This window comes from Hypoxylon trugodes (genome assembly GCF_022578975.1).
Source record: "Hypoxylon trugodes strain CBS 135444 unplaced genomic scaffold F4822scaffold_10, whole genome shotgun sequence".
NCBI lineage: Eukaryota > Fungi > Ascomycota > Sordariomycetes > Xylariales > Hypoxylaceae > Hypoxylon > Hypoxylon trugodes.
The window spans coordinates 175,803-190,778 of record NW_026250025.1 but is presented as its reverse complement, the minus strand read 5'-3'; the positions used below and the strand labels follow the sequence as shown (position 1 = coordinate 190,778).

Sequence of the window (14,976 nt, the reverse complement as noted above, 5' to 3'; positions counted from 1 at the left end):
AGCCTCGAAACCCGCATGGAAACATGACAGCTTGATTTACGGGAGAAACTTTCATACATCGATATATGATTTCTAAGCCATCGTCACTCTAGAGTACAATATTTGGGAGTTGACAGTGGATTTAAATCTTCCGAATGCGAATCCAAGTCAACATGGCGCAGCACTTGAATTCTTAATCAAAGTGAACCAGAAAACACAAAACAAAACCTCACCTCTACATTATCGTGATGATTTGGATGCCCACTTGGGTGGCATCCGTACATGTATCCCCGACAATTAAAACGGAGGACCAAGTAGTGCATATTGGGAACCATATACGGCTAATCGATCCTCCATGTGTAAGGCAGATTTGCTATGCAGTAAGGATCACCGGATTAGGGGCTATTAACCGAATTAACATCACAGGCGAAGCAGTTATAGATAGAGGTATCAAACAATATAGAATCGAATTTAATTAGGAGTTCCACAATTTGAGATCTTCTAGATCTCTGATTACTTTTAACTATGAACCGAGGCAAGGGATTAATCATATTCTTCTCCTCTAGGGCTATGTGAAATTTGATGAATCGGAAGTTATCAGCGAAAATCGCACTTCATAGGGAAATGACCATAATGCTCAGCCACGATAACTCATGTTGTAAGCGGCACCGAGGTTTTGGTGCTTGGGCTTCACCTTATCCACATGATATCCACACCTCCCTTGCGCAGTGGCTCACGAAGCTCAAAGCGCAAACTAGGTGTGACGAAGGAGGCGAATGATGTGGAGAGGGCGACTGAATTGATACAGGAGACCAACAACGGCGACTAAAACATGATCTTCCATTACGGCTCGTAATAGGTGCATTTTACCTAAGGGATTTAGTAAATTTCAGATTAGGTGTAGTTGTTATGTGGTTAGATTCATTAGTACTCTAGAAACTCGCGATAGCCTCATTGCAGCGACAGGATACCTTCAATACTGTGTTGTTATTGGCTCATGCTTCGATCAGTATTTTGTCCCCTTCTTGGTGGATGCAACGTTCATTTCTACCAAGGTAGATATAGCCGACGACTGATAGATGGCCAGGCACGGAGCGGCCCAGATCTGCAACAAGTTGAGGCTAAATACCAACGATACGAGATATGCAGATGTTGTTCAACGGAGGAGCTCCGAACCGAGTGCGGCGGGCGAGAATACGAATTAAATTGAGGTGATGGTCGAATGTTGAACTTTCAATCTCAAATTCTAGATAAGTATCGCGATAAATGTACTAGAGTCAGGAGAAAGTATGCGTATGAACACGATGAAGGGAACAAAACTACTCACAGCGCTCCTCTTCTTACACTTCACATCATCCACCCCCCTCCAAACCGAACCCTCCCCCTCAGAAACCTACGCGCCCTGCATCCGAAGCGCATACAACCACTTCCTAGTCCGAAACTGGCGCAGCATAACGCACAACGACAGCAGCGAAACCTTCCACTTCACGCTCTCCGCCAACTTCACGTCGTACTCCTCCTCATGTAGCGGAATCCGCTACGGCGAGGATAACAGCGGGTGGTTAGCCTGCGATGACTCTGATGCCACATTTGACTTCTCATCAAACGATTACATCAATATCAATTTATCCTACATATGCGACCGCGGCCCAGAAGAAACCGATCCGAGGAATAAGTACGCGATTGCGAAAGCGACGGGGGATAGCAGATTAACAATTGGACTTGTAGATACGCCGGAGGGGCATTTCACGGGTACCGAGGGGGATAACATAACAATCCCGGCGTATAGCGAGATCGCGCATCGTCTGCCTAGCCTAGACTGCGCCGTCGTGTCGCGAAGAACGGAGTGGGAGGTTCGGAATTTCGAGTACCGCGCGAATGTCCATGCGACTAGCCCTTGGATCATTCCCGGTACGACAGTTACTATTAACTATGATCTGTATAATCCGGCGAACGATTACTTGATTAATTGCCAAGCCGTCAATACTACGCTCGCGGATACGCCAGATAACCCGGAACTCATCAGCCCGGACGCGCGGTGGCCGTGTCCGATTGATTACCGCGATGATTTGATGCCGCCTGAGGCATATCCGACGACGGGTTTCTGGTTCAATAAGAGTTCGAACGAGATCACTATCAAGCAAGAGTGGGACTGCACCGACGAAGACGACGAGGATGAAGAGTAAGTGGCGCCGAACACTCAGCTTTCCCCCTTGGGGGCGTTGATTTGCTAACACGGGCAAACTGGCTCAGAATCACATTTTCCGAAACAGGCAGCACAATCTTACCGCTGCAATGCCATGATATTTTCTTGGCGCCTGATAGTACGATTCTTAAGGCCGTGGAATGTGATGCTCTCAATGCGACGGTGAAGGCAAGTCTCGTATCGTAACCAGGAGGATTCACTGCGCACTGAGTCCAGAATAGGGGCATTTCGGTATGCCCGTCCGAAGCATCTAGGGGATGTGGAGCTGGAGATATGATAGGCTACGTCGCTTCAGTAATACATCAATTGCATCAGTTTTAATAAGGAGGCGCAGAGGATGGGATTTGCTTACGTTAAGTAGGATACTCCTGGGGGCGGGATTACTTGGGTATCCTGACGCCTCGAAAATTGACACTAATTTGGATTGATGATAATCATCCTGAGAATAGGTTCATTCCTAATAGCCTAGGCGTCAGTTATTTTAAAATGGAATTTGTGATAGATCATGAAAACTTACATACGAACGAATCCAGTAATAACCCCCAAAAGGATGTGCTTTTCGGGTAATAACTGAAGAATAGAAAACAACATGAGCAGGAGTAATATAGTAACACTTGTTAAGTGGACATCCATCGCCGTAAAAAAAAAACTTTGGGAAGATCAAACAGAATTCTTGCTATGCTACTTCTATGAATTTGAATATTCAGAACGCCGTTTTTGAATGCCCCTAGTACTTGCTATGCTATGCGTGTCATTAAATGATTTTTGTCCAAATTGAATATCCGCCTGTAGCTGGGGTAAGAAGCCGCTGAAAACAATTGACGAGCGGCAATCTCTCATACCATAATTGATGTGTTTTTTTCTGGGCTTAAAGCTGCGGCGCCTTAGTCGCTGGGGGTTGATTGTCTGTCGTCTTTCTGATGGTCTCATGCTGGCATCGTCGTAACTTCTCTCGCAACGCTCCGCGTTTAGTGAGTCAATGCCTCACAGATCAGTTCTGTAATGGCAGTGAAAATCGATCGTAAGGCAATACCAGCTTTAGTTTCATCTCTCAACTTGCAATTCTCCCGATTGAGAAAGGTCATCACTCGCGGCCGCGCAAGCTCCGGTCTCCTCGAAGTCTTCAACCTCCGTCATACGTAGAGCATCTTTCACATCATCAACAAAGCGATGTCTGCCTCCTACTAGTTCAACAATTCCACTTCGCTCCATCAATTCCCATACCTTGTTTTGTCGACTCACGGGTCTGCTAAAGAAAACCCTGACGCCTCGGTCGCGATAGTTACGCACGATCTCTTCGAGAACCTGGGTACCAGAGCCATCCATCGATGTTACGCCATGAATATCAAAAATGACGTTCCTATTGCTGGTTTGCGGGCGGAGACGTGGCAAGGCTGGGTGCGCATTGGCTGTGCCGTACAATTCAAGGCGACGTAATCTGTTCTTTAATTCGCCTGTATTCGCAAATGTTAAAGGCTCGGGTATTTTCACAATTAAGCAACCCTCCACAAATTCGAGATCCTCGGGGTGTTCTTCGGCGTTAGCGAAGCGATCACTGTTGGGAACTCGTCCTAAAATCTGTATGCGAGGACGTGTGGCATGACGAATAACTTGTAGAAGCGACAAGCCAATACCAATCGCGATACCTAGATTGAGGGAAAAGAAAACGGTAACAGCCAAGATGACGGCCATCAAAGAAAGCTCAGTCCAACCCTTAATTCGGATGAAAAAGGAGACATCATGTGGTGCTTCTTCGATTAGCGACCAGGCGACTGCCATGATGAGGGCGGATAGAACAGGTTTCTGCTATAATTAGCCCTCCTGCTCAAGACCATATGTGGATACTGGTAGAAGAACTTACTGGTAGGTAGTAGAAAGCCGGTAATAGGAATAGGATGCATATGACGGTGATGAGACTAAGTAAAAGAGAACTCATGGGACTCTTTCCGCCTGTGCTCTTATTGACCTTGCTTCGACCATATCCACCAAAGGCCGGAATTGCCATGAAGCATGCGCCGACAAGATTGGCTGCTCCAAGTGCGACAAGTTCTCGGTTAGGACTCAATTGCATCCCTTCAACGATTTCCTCTCCGCCTAAACTCTTGGCAGCAACTGAAGATTCAAAGAATCCCAGCATGCCAATCAAAAAGGAAGTACCCATAGCATCTCGAATATGGTTCATGTGCGACAGTTGGAAGGGATTGCGGAAAGTGAAAATATGACCTGATGCTGCTTCGACTTTGCCAAGTACCGGAACACCGTTCCCCTCCCAGTCCAAAGACCATGCTAATACAGCAGAGAGCACAACGACGATAAGTCGATCAGGAAAGTATGCCACTCCAGGATATCGTGGCTGTAATCGTCTCTTGATCTCCCTATGCAAGGCATTAGTTATGCTCTTTCTTGGTATGATGTAATTTCCCACTTACCGAAGTACCATAATAACCACAAACCCCACAACGCCCACGAGTGCTGTGAGTTCATGTCTGTCAGCGAGGTGGGTCAATACAAACTCGAGTTTCTTAACGGTACTGCCGTGCGCGACGCCCGGCGCAGTTTTCGCAGCACGATTAAGCCCCAAAACAGGAATCAACTGATCGATGAAGATGACGACACCAATAGCGGATATGAAGCCACGTAAGAATGGTCGGCTTAGAACACTGTCGAGGAAACCTAGACGAAATACGCCCATGAGAAAGACAGTAGCACCAGCAATACCAACAGCCACACCAGCCACTTTCGCTTGTAAGACGGCATTATCGTCTTCACCGTGACCTAGGTCGATGCTGTTCTTCACAATAGATCCAATCAGAAGGGAGCCAGCTGCTTCGGGTCCCACCACCATCAACGGGCAACTGCCTAATAGTGCATACATGAAGGGGTTGATGGCGAAAGCATAAAGACCGTTGATTGGAGGAACGTGGGCCAGGTTATCGGCGTACGACAGCGCCATGGGGAGGTACATAGATGCGATGGTAATAGCGGCCGTAAAGTCGCCCTTAAGCCACGACCACTTGTACTGCTTGATCCATATTAGGAATGGTATGTAGTAGGACAAGTACATGCCCCACGAATCCTTAACACCATGTTGTTGTGCGAGTGTACTCGAGTCTGTCATTCTCTTGCTCTTGACCTTACTGGAAAATGTCTTCCTCCAATTACCCTTCAGTTGTGTTTCGCTAGACGGCGCAGACCCGTCTGAATCCGCTACTGACCCTCCTTCACCATCCAGAATGCCAGCTCTGGGTGGTGGACTAGAAGCGCGAGGAGAAAATGTACCATGATCGCAAGGGCCGTCGTGTGCGTGATCGTTACGAAGAAGGGATGTAGTCTCGCTGGTTTCATTCGTATCATCGTGGGTAGAATCGTATTGGGTGCTGGGGCCAGCAGGATTTCTCGTCGCTTCGTCGCCACTCATTGAGGAAGAAGAAACTGTGCGACTCTGTCGAAGGCCGCTCGGGGTTAATGGAGCATGATCGTGAGGATAAGGCCGAGATCCGGTAGTGATGGAGGGAGGTCTAGACGGCGACATGTTTCTTTTGAGCTTTCATTAATTTAAAAAGGATAATTAAGTGTCGCGTAAAACTTTATGTAAGCTTGAAAGTATGTAATTGTGACAGAAGTTGAATTTCCATTCGTAAGCAGCCGTCGAGATTATCGTGGAGTCGTAGGAAAAAAAAGAGGTTATCGGGAAAAGGCTGTCGGCACAATGATGCCGATTGAATCGAGACTAACAAGAAAACCGGCTCGTACAGCGTTGCAAAGGAAAGTCGAAACCAGTTAGAATAACATTGATTAAGGCTGGGCAATCCACATTGCTTACTTGCACCAATGTAACTAATGCATGGATTTGGAGATTGACGATATGTGTGTATGTACGAAGCATGGAGTATGGAGTATGGAGATAATATACAGATGTAGTATGTAGTAGTAGTAAATGATATGCAAGATGAGGTACGAAATAGAGAAAGAGAAAAAAGAATATCCTTCATTTTATTGGTCGATCCATGAAGAAAAGGATAGCTCCAAAGGTTACTTTGTATCCCCTGATCCCTACCAAGGGTTCATGAGACACGATATAAAGGTGGGTACTATGGGTACAGCGGACAGGGCGGGGGTGGTTGGTTCCATAGGACTGGCACCGCTTAGGTACCATTGTCGCTTTTTTGACTTTCAACTTTATATGTACTTTAAACATCAACTTCTTTATCGCTGACGTAACTTTAAATGCTATGTAATTCATCCAAAACATTGGAGAGGAGTTATGAAAACTAAAATACTCTACTTTAAATAGTAAAGAAGATTTAAGGGACTTATGAATAACAAAATGGATAAATGATCAGTGATAAAAGATGAGCAAGACTTGAAATCTAAACCCCGCACCGGTGGAGACCATTCTCCGTACATACCCGATAGACAGCTGCATATTAGTACATACTGGAAGCAGTAAAGGTACATAAAAGTAGTGGAGGCTAACTAAATTCATGTACCTAAGCACGCACAGGTGCAGTACATCAATAGTGCTTGTACCCTTGAGCATGAACTTCTTCAGAACAACTACGTTTCAATAATAGCTTCAAACAGATAATGACCTTGGTTTGGAGGCCTCAAACATTTTCAATCATGAGTCACAATCAAGAAAAACAGAAGAAAAGAGATAAAATTTACGAAACGCGAAGTATGGATTGACTATGGTCAGTTATGAATTGACATATTTAGATGTAGTTCCCGAGGAACCAATCATTTTCCATAACGCCGGCAGCATTCTGGTATCGATCCTAGTAATAAAAATCCACCACGCAATCGTATGCAGACCATGTCAAATCCTCCATATCGAACTCAATCGAAATTCGATTATTTTGTGAAACTGGGGAAGAAATTCGTCAACGATAATTTGTAAGGGTAAGGCAAGTGTATGTGCTACTCCGATTGCAAACCTCAAAATAAATGATATATCCCGAAGAATCGTGACATCTCTCGCGAATAGTCTAGTAAGGAAAGACGACGCGTTGTTAGATGTTGTTGATTGAAGAGTAATTTTAGGCTTCATCTTCATCCCCGGTATCGAGACTAAGCGAGTCCTTCTCATTCTCAGGAGTCGCAACTTCAGTCTTGACCTCAACCTTGGGCTTGACCTCGTCGTCATCTTCCTCATCACTAGTGAGGGCCTTTCTAGACGACTTGGCCTTCTTGCTGGAATGAGGTGTCTTGGGCGTGGCAACCTTGCGCTTGGTGGCAGACTTGGACGGAGTATGGTTCGACTTGTCATCATCCTCGGCTCCAGCCTTGGTACCAGAAATGCCAAGCTTCTTCCTGATGGGGCCAAAGCAGGCACAAGCGGTCGAAGCATTCTTGAATCCAGCCACATCAGCAAGTTTCTGCCAGTTGATCTAAAAATATCGGTCAGTCAACAATATAAACTTGCAGTTTAAGGTAAATGGGTATAAATAGGAAGAAAAAGAGAAAGAATGCGAATAATGGTAATTTATGTATTAGTATCTGTCTATGTGGGCTTACCTTGGGGTTGGTGTCGAAACACTGCCAAGCTAGAGAGAGAATCTCTACATCACGAGCAGTGAGGTGAACTCCCGTGGATCCTTGGGAGGTCATGGTGCTGACAGTAGTACTACAGATTGTCAGTATGGAGGAAAATGCAGCGGCATGGATATATATTAGGCGACAAGGAAACTCACAACAGTGTCTAGTATCAAATGACAGTTGTCTTATTGATGATGGACTGTCTAGAGTAGAAGAGTAGATGTAGGGCTACAACTAGATGGCTTGGTGAAGTAGATGCGAAGATGGTAAAATTCCCGGGTGAAGAGAACTGTGTGCTATGTAAAGTATGCAAGGGCAGAAACTGTTTGGAGGGGAGAAAACGCAATAAGATGTGAAAAACGAGGACTGTTCTTGATGGCAGGCAGATGGAAAGGCGAAAGATGCGATAGTTGAAGAAGGCAAGAGGTAGGCATCTCCATGAAGGAAATCACGATTGAGAAAACCATAGTAAGGTCCCTACAGGCATAGCAAACATACTAAAGACTGGAAAGAACGATATACCTATTGTGGTGATGTGCCCTGGTCGTGATGGACTCATATTCACATTCACAGGCATGAAGTGTAGTCGTTGTTTCTAGACCTACATATTTGTCGGTCGTGATAACCCCGGTATTTGTTGTTAACCATCCGGGCAACCTCGCAACTTCTTATCAACCTCTCGTATCCCCATGTCCACACATTTTAGTATGCATGTGCATCTGCATCCCCGGTGTGTGTGTGTGTAACATTTCTAGCCTTATATACCAAGAAAGCATGCACACTTTATAGATATTGCCAATATTATTAGTCAAGAACATATCGTAACAAATGAAATTTAGCAACTCTAGGCAACAATGAAGCAACAGGGGCGGGAAAAAGAGGTACCTACACTATAGAAAATCTACGCTAGACCTTTATTTCCTACATACCCACATGGTGGCGTCCGTGCAACTCTCTAGGGTCGTAAATACTTTGGTATGTGCAGGCATATTTTGCTTTTTCCAATATGCCCGCTTCAGCTTCCCCGTATGTACCTACTAGGATCTGTTCCGATACAGATTACCCCTACATGTACAGTACCTCCTGACGCCATCAAAGCTATCAAAGTGCACATTACGTACTGACATAAAATATCAAAAAAATATATGTCAATTAAGTCGGTGACCGTTGAAATACGATAGCTCACAGATGCTAAAGTCATAAGTGCGTAAGTCAGGAATGAAGGTGGGAGTGGCAACTATCTCAAATCCATTTGTTCGAATAATATACCCGTCCTTCCATTCGCATTATTTTATGAAATCAAATCCAATACCACTGATTGGCAAAGCCATTATCATTCTGATTTTACCTACATAGAGGTACATAGTTGGGTACAAGTTCACAGTAAACTCTCATATGTACCTACTGCGTGTCTTACACACATTGTTGACGATTTAATCATTCAGTATGACAAGATGAAATGATGTATGTCTATAAAACCTATGTCAACCGCAATTTCCAAATATTTTCAGGTCTACCTTTCATTTACACATTCCTCTTGGTCACGCCCATGCGCCCTGCTGCCTCGCTTCTCTTCTGGCCAGGTCCAGCCCATGTAGGAATGATATCTGCCGAAGTAGGTACCTAGATTGTCAGCCCTAGAGATACGGAGGCGTTTGGCGAGAACAAAGAGGCTCCATGCCACATACGTCGAGGAATCGACCCGGGATAGAATAAACAAAAGCCATTACATTACTCCATTATACATACAATCCAGTTACCCAGACCCTATCATTTCTACAATGCCGTGGTGATCTTCCTCGGCTACCTACCATTGTGGTACCTACCCTCGGTCACATACCAAAAAATTGCTTTTGACTGCTTGAGGTACTCCCCTTAACAGTCAATTTCGGCGCCACTTGATCATGCAAGGATGACAGGCTACACCGAAGGTCGAGCTTAGGTTAGTCAGACATCTCCGGCGATGCGGTTGTCAACGGATATGGTGTAACAACAGGTAGTTCTTACCTTACCAGAGAATAGGATCCGGTGTGTTACACGAACCAACGATTCTGTCAGAATCCTATTTTTGATAGGCAACATACATGTTGGGAAAACCTTCATATTTTATTCAATAATGGATCAGAATATACCCTCTCGTGACGTTACACCAACTGTACTGGCCTTTGTCAGAATCCTAATTTTAGAAGTAATTTGTATTATAAGTTCACCGCCTTATGTGGGAGGAGAAAGATACAGTATAGCGGGATATCGCAAAAGGGAATATCCAGGTAGGTGAGAAGGAAAAAGCAAACACGATTACCGGGCGAACGGACGGACTTCGTAATATCATTATAGACCGCGCTAGTTATTCCATGGGGTATGAACTCTCTCCAACAAACCCCCATGTCCGGACACATGATGAAAAAGCAAATAAGGAACTAACCTGCTGGTTTTGTGTAACGACTCGCTACTCAATGCTTTGTACGAGCGACCTATTAGCTTATTGGGGATGACGTTAAGGCAAGATCATGATTTCAAGCCACCTGACTGGGTCGCGCGGCTGTAGGGAACCGGCCGAGCTGAAAACTCGACAAAGGAAATGTTGAATTCGAGGTAGGGTTGGTCTATTTAACATAAGGTATTCATATGGTACGTGAAATTCCAATCCCCCTTCCGTAGAGCTTACTCCTATACTCCCTCGTCTACAATACCAAACCAGTCTTACATCCCTTCGCAATATGCCTACTCGTATGTCCTTATTAGGTAGCAAGTTTCAAGTCGATCATGTTGGCTAATAGCTTATGTACTTAGGCACTGAGACTTCCCTTTTGAATGAGGAATACCCTCGGAGAGCTGATTTACGGAAAGAGCTTCGCCGACCCCTTCCATTTATCCCCCCTGGGACTGTGGATCCAGCAGTGCTAAGTGGCGAGGAAATCAACAGGCAGGCACTCGCTGTTGTTGAGGCGTTCGACAATGCCTTGAGTACGAATGATACAAAAGGGTTAGCATCATGCTTCCTCGATGGCCAGCCGTATTGGCGAGACATCTTAGCGTTGACATCTCATCTGCGCACCTTCACCAAACCTGGTGTCATTGTGCCGGCGTTATTGGAAACCAAGAATCTCAGAGGGGTAAAGGGTGGATTGAAGTTTGAGAGAGCCGACTTCGTCCCGGCTACTCCGGTCCTTGTACGTACATCAATTCCTTGGCTCGCCGATTCATGTATGTGATGTCAACTACTAATATGAAACATAGCAATTCATTGATTGTAGGGTTACCTTCAAAACCACCGCCCCCGCGGCAACCTGCAGCGGGAGGCTGATTCTCCTACCTATCAAAGTCGAGGGGCGGCCCGACAAGGAGATTCTTTCGTGGAAAATATGGATCCTATCTACCTGGATCGACAACTTGGACGTACAAGCGGAAGACGAAAACCTACTCCGATCCCCAGGTAGGAATCTGGATGACCTCACAACTATTGAGACCGATGTCCTTATTGTCGGAGGAGGCAATTCGTAAGTCAGGGACCATGATGAATATTGTATTGAAGTTTCCGTCTAATTTGTGGCTTTCTTGGCCATAAAGCGGCACTAGCATTGCAGCGCGACTAAAAGCCTTGGGCGTTGAGAGTGTGATTCTTGACAGAAATCCTCGTGTTGGTGACAATTGGGCTTTCCGTTATGACTGCGTACGGTTTCACCTACCTGCGGCGGCTTGTGCCATGCCGTATCTCCGTGAGTACAGAGCATTTCCCCTCCTTCGGTAGGACAACACGGCTAACTCCAACACGGAAAGCCTTCAAGAAAGAGTGGCAGACGCCCCATCTACTGAAGAGGGATGAATTGGCAGATCACTTAATACGGTACGCAGCAGAGTTTGACCTCAATTACATCAACTCTATGAAAATACAGACAACTACATACGACCAAGTTAAAAAACGATGGACCATTCAATTCGAAACCCCCAATGGCGTTGTGAAAGCCATTGGCAAACAACTTGTTCAGTCCACAGGTTTTAGCGCCTCAAAACCGTACCGACCGCCAATGCTGGACGTTCAGCGGTATAGGGGTATCAACATACACTCAGCAGAATTCAAAAACGCCCAACTATTGAAAAACCACGGCGCGAAGGCAAGTCAATTACCTCTGAATACCTTCCGAACCCTTCGTCTAACATATTTTCAGTCCGTCGTGGTAATCGGCTCCGCGAATACCGCTTTTGACGTAATAGAGGATTGCAATCGCACCGGGCTTAAGACAACTATAGTTGCGAGATCGCCGACCTATATCCTCCCAGTCGACTATGTTCGTAATGCCCAAGCTATGGGCCTCTACGACCATGTGCCAATTGAAAATGCCGACAAACACTTCCTCACCCTACCGAATGCAGTTGAAAGCCAGATAACTCACGGTCTCCTAGCTCGATTGGCATCAGAAGAACCGTAAGTATATCCACTTCGTGTATTCATTATAGCGGATAACCCTGTCCCGCCCTCTCAACAGTTTCTCGTAAGCACACATGTTAACAGAGCCTCACCTCAATAGTAATCGCTACGAATCTGTTGCCGCCACGGGCTTTCCCGTTCTCGTTAGCAGCCACCCAGACGCATCATTACAGCACCACCTTCTCGAACGTGGAGGTGGACATTACGTAGATGTGGGTGGGGCCGTCGAACTCCTAACCGAAGGTAAAGTTGGCGTAAAAGGGGGCGTGTCTCCAGTCGCTTACACGGCTACCGGGCTACGCTTCTCAGACGGCACCACAATAGATACCGACGCCGTGATTTGGTGCACTGGGTTTGCAGACAAAGATGCCCGAAGCACCGCAGCCGACATATTTGGCGGCAGTGACGGCCAGAAGAGTGTCAAATTAGCAAATGGCAATGCCAAGGACGTGTTAGGTCCACTCGATATAGCAGATCGTCTGGACACGACCTTCGCTCTTGATGCTGAGGGCGAAGTCCGAGGCTTTTGGAAACGCCACCTACGCATGGAAAACTACTGGGCTATGGGGGGCCACATGCAGCTTCAGCGATGGTGGTCCGGAGTCCTCGCACAACAGATCAAGATGGCTGTCGAGGGAATATTGCCTCCACCGTATCTGGATACACCAGAGTCGGTGAAACAACTTTGACACGGCCCGTAACCTGTTTCATACCTGACTTGTTGGGTACGGAACGCCATCTTCTTTGTAGCGGCTGTTACTGTTCTTGGCACTTTGGTCTCCATTATATATTCAACACTCGTTATATTTTATATACCAATCATATAGTCGAATTTACGCAAACACACCCCTCAATTTTAAATGTCTTAGATTTTAATGGGCCCGGGGCTTTTATATCTGCTAGTTTTCCCTTACTTCTCAGCCAGCCCCCCTTTCTTCAACATAAAGGATATAAAACTCGTAACTCCGATACTTGCTTTTGACGGATCGGCCCGGGACCTATGGCTTGAGTTTTCAACGCGCGTATTACGATATAGAACTATGTTTTGCATAATGTAAGGTAAGAAGTTTCGTAACACAATTTTCACAGCTCTTCTCCGGGCAATCCGTAATGATTGAAAGGGTTTTTGCTTCGCCCCGACGCCACATTCATCCCAGGGGCGGGCCGACTCATCAATTCACGATTTATCGACCAGGTGGTCGTCGCTGTGTGACTCCATTTAGATATATCATGAACTATAGTCGTCATATATACTTTAAATATTTAAGTCCCCTTTTAGGACTAAAAATCATGATAAAATAGTATGGTTCCACTTTTTCCATCTCAGGGGTGCTAACGGAGGTGTATCCTATCTATTTTTCATTGGTACATATGTATGTAGCTATATCCCCCAACAGCTCGCAAAGAGTTGACAATGAATCCCACTTCCGACACAGAAAAATGTCCTTAGAGTTAATTAATCCAGCCTTGGTCACCGAGCTAGACATGTACACAAGTATGAGCTCACAATGGTGATGCAATTGTGTGGAAGTACAATATGCCTAAGGACCTAGGTAGGCAATTTACAGTACACCACCATCAAGATCACCAGGAACCCGAAGTATGGATATATTACACAACATGCCGAGAAAGGATACCGACTTAGGTATTGCTTTTCGGGCTCCAACACGGTCCAAAGGACGGACCCGAAAACCGGGGCAGTAGATTCCAATATCAATGGTTCTTTTGTCCGTACGGAGGCGTGTCTGAGGTTCCACAGCAGCGGACAAGTGGAACGCCCTTTGTTAAGCACATGCCCATCGTGTGGCTCTATATTTGAGGACCGTTATTGGACGCCATCCGATTTTCAGTTTTCGCATTACATCAGAAGACAGCGATGACGTTAGGAAAGCCCCCTCATTTCGTTCACCAACTTCGGAGAATCGAGAAAGAGTAATGATGATAGGTCACCAACGTACGCGGCAGGCTGGACTATTTGCTTATGGCTGGTTAATGCGCCGGTTGATGGCTTGCGTTGCTGCAGCTGGACTTCAACCACGGAGGGGGGTCCTCGGACGATTGGAAACCAATCAAACGCGAGACGCCATACTCAATTTGGAGATACAAAGGAGTTGTGTAACCACCGACACTGCCAGCTTCGTATAGTAATATCAGGACATGAAACTAGATTTGTTGTTGCTTCGGTTATCAGATCGTAAGCTGCAAGATACTGTGGGTTGTCTTTTTCGGGACAACAAGATGTCGATCAACGGCATTCTACCTAGGTCATTATCATGAGTTCGCCTTGAAAGTGAGTCAGCTTAAAAGGATGGGATGGTATCGTTTGAGAAGGGGTTATGAACATCAACGTGGGGGCTGTGATGTATGTTAAATTGACCGCCGAATGGAACCGGTCAAGATGAATATAGTTACTCCGTGATGTGAGATGGTGCACCCGGAGTCAGAGTTTCCGTACATGACATAAAAGCAAATATCCGTCGATGTAGATAATTACCTAAGTGAGACAAGCCATCGCGTATATAGTGCAGATGGGGGCCGCCCTCAATCCGTCTTCGTTAAGAAAGGTACAGATAGGATCGAAGATTAAAATTTAAGAAAAGGAGGGCTGAGTCAATAAGTCCAGGTACCTGGTACTAAATAGAAATCGGTGATAGAATGCCAAGACTCGGTAACCTCTTTATCGCATCATAGATCCAACTATGTACTTAGAAAATTGTTACTCAATTAAACAAGTTGGACTAACCACATTTATACATATTTATACAGTTATCATAAGTGATTAGTAAGGATTAAAGTCGGGGATTTCTTCAAGTTCGGCCGATTT

At 45.6% G+C, this 14,976-nt stretch overlaps 4 protein-coding genes across 4 annotated transcripts; 2 read left to right on the top strand and 2 right to left on the bottom strand.

Annotated features, from left to right (window-relative positions):
• Window positions 1-1,283: 1,283 nt before the first annotated feature.
• F4822DRAFT_433714 (uncharacterized protein) lies at window positions 1,284-2,371 on the top strand (the record flags this gene model as incomplete). Its single annotated transcript, XM_051461880.1, has 2 exons — window positions 1,284-2,161; window positions 2,233-2,371. 2 exons carry the CDS (start codon window positions 1,284-1,286, stop codon window positions 2,369-2,371), a joined length of 1,017 nt encoding a protein of 338 aa, XP_051309548.1.
• A 580-nt stretch (window positions 2,372-2,951) lies between these two features.
• On the bottom strand, window positions 2,952-5,919 carry F4822DRAFT_51052 (sulfate transporter family-domain-containing protein). Its single transcript, XM_051463588.1, has 3 exons — window positions 4,615-5,919; window positions 4,047-4,560; window positions 2,952-3,988 (listed from the first exon to the last, which is right to left on the bottom strand). Exons 1-3 carry the CDS (start codon window positions 5,715-5,717, stop codon window positions 3,230-3,232), a joined length of 2,376 nt encoding a protein of 791 aa, XP_051309547.1. The 5' UTR covers window positions 5,718-5,919; the 3' UTR covers window positions 2,952-3,229.
• A 1,305-nt stretch (window positions 5,920-7,224) lies between these two features.
• F4822DRAFT_433712 (uncharacterized protein) lies at window positions 7,225-7,795 on the bottom strand (the record flags this gene model as incomplete). Its single annotated transcript, XM_051461879.1, has 2 exons — window positions 7,225-7,575; window positions 7,703-7,795. The coding sequence occupies 2 exons, from the start codon at window positions 7,793-7,795 to the stop codon at window positions 7,225-7,227; spliced, it is 444 nt and encodes a 147-aa protein (XP_051309546.1).
• A 2,577-nt stretch (window positions 7,796-10,372) lies between these two features.
• On the top strand, window positions 10,373-13,006 carry F4822DRAFT_417559 (FAD/NAD(P)-binding domain-containing protein). The gene is made up of 6 exons (XM_051459453.1): window positions 10,373-10,896; window positions 10,964-11,223; window positions 11,294-11,442; window positions 11,504-11,838; window positions 11,893-12,149; window positions 12,253-13,006. Exons 1-6 carry the CDS (start codon window positions 10,507-10,509, stop codon window positions 12,839-12,841), a joined length of 1,980 nt encoding a protein of 659 aa, XP_051309545.1. The 5' UTR covers window positions 10,373-10,506; the 3' UTR covers window positions 12,842-13,006.
• The last annotated feature ends 1,970 nt before the right edge of the window (window positions 13,007-14,976 follow it).

Excerpts from the sequence above, each read along its gene's own strand:
- F4822DRAFT_51052 (XM_051463588.1), bottom strand. The coding sequence starts at position 5,717 with ATGTCGCCGTCTAGACCTCCCTCCATCACTACCGGATCTCGGCCTTAT. Across the intron at positions 4,561-4,614 it reads GTGGTTATTATGGTACTTCG|GGAGATCAAGAGACGATTAC; the intron begins GTAAGTGGGAAA and ends TGCCTTGCATAG. Across the intron at positions 3,989-4,046 it reads CGGCTTTCTACTACCTACCA|AAACCTGTTCTATCCGCCCT; the intron begins GTAAGTTCTTCT and ends TAATTATAGCAG.
- F4822DRAFT_417559 (XM_051459453.1), top strand. The coding sequence starts at position 10,507 with ATGTACTTAGGCACTGAGACTTCCCTTTTGAATGAGGAATACCCTCGG. Across the intron at positions 10,897-10,963 it reads TCCCGGCTACTCCGGTCCTT|CAATTCATTGATTGTAGGGT; the intron begins GTACGTACATCA and ends TATGAAACATAG. Across the intron at positions 11,839-11,892 it reads TGAAAAACCACGGCGCGAAG|TCCGTCGTGGTAATCGGCTC; the intron begins GCAAGTCAATTA and ends ACATATTTTCAG.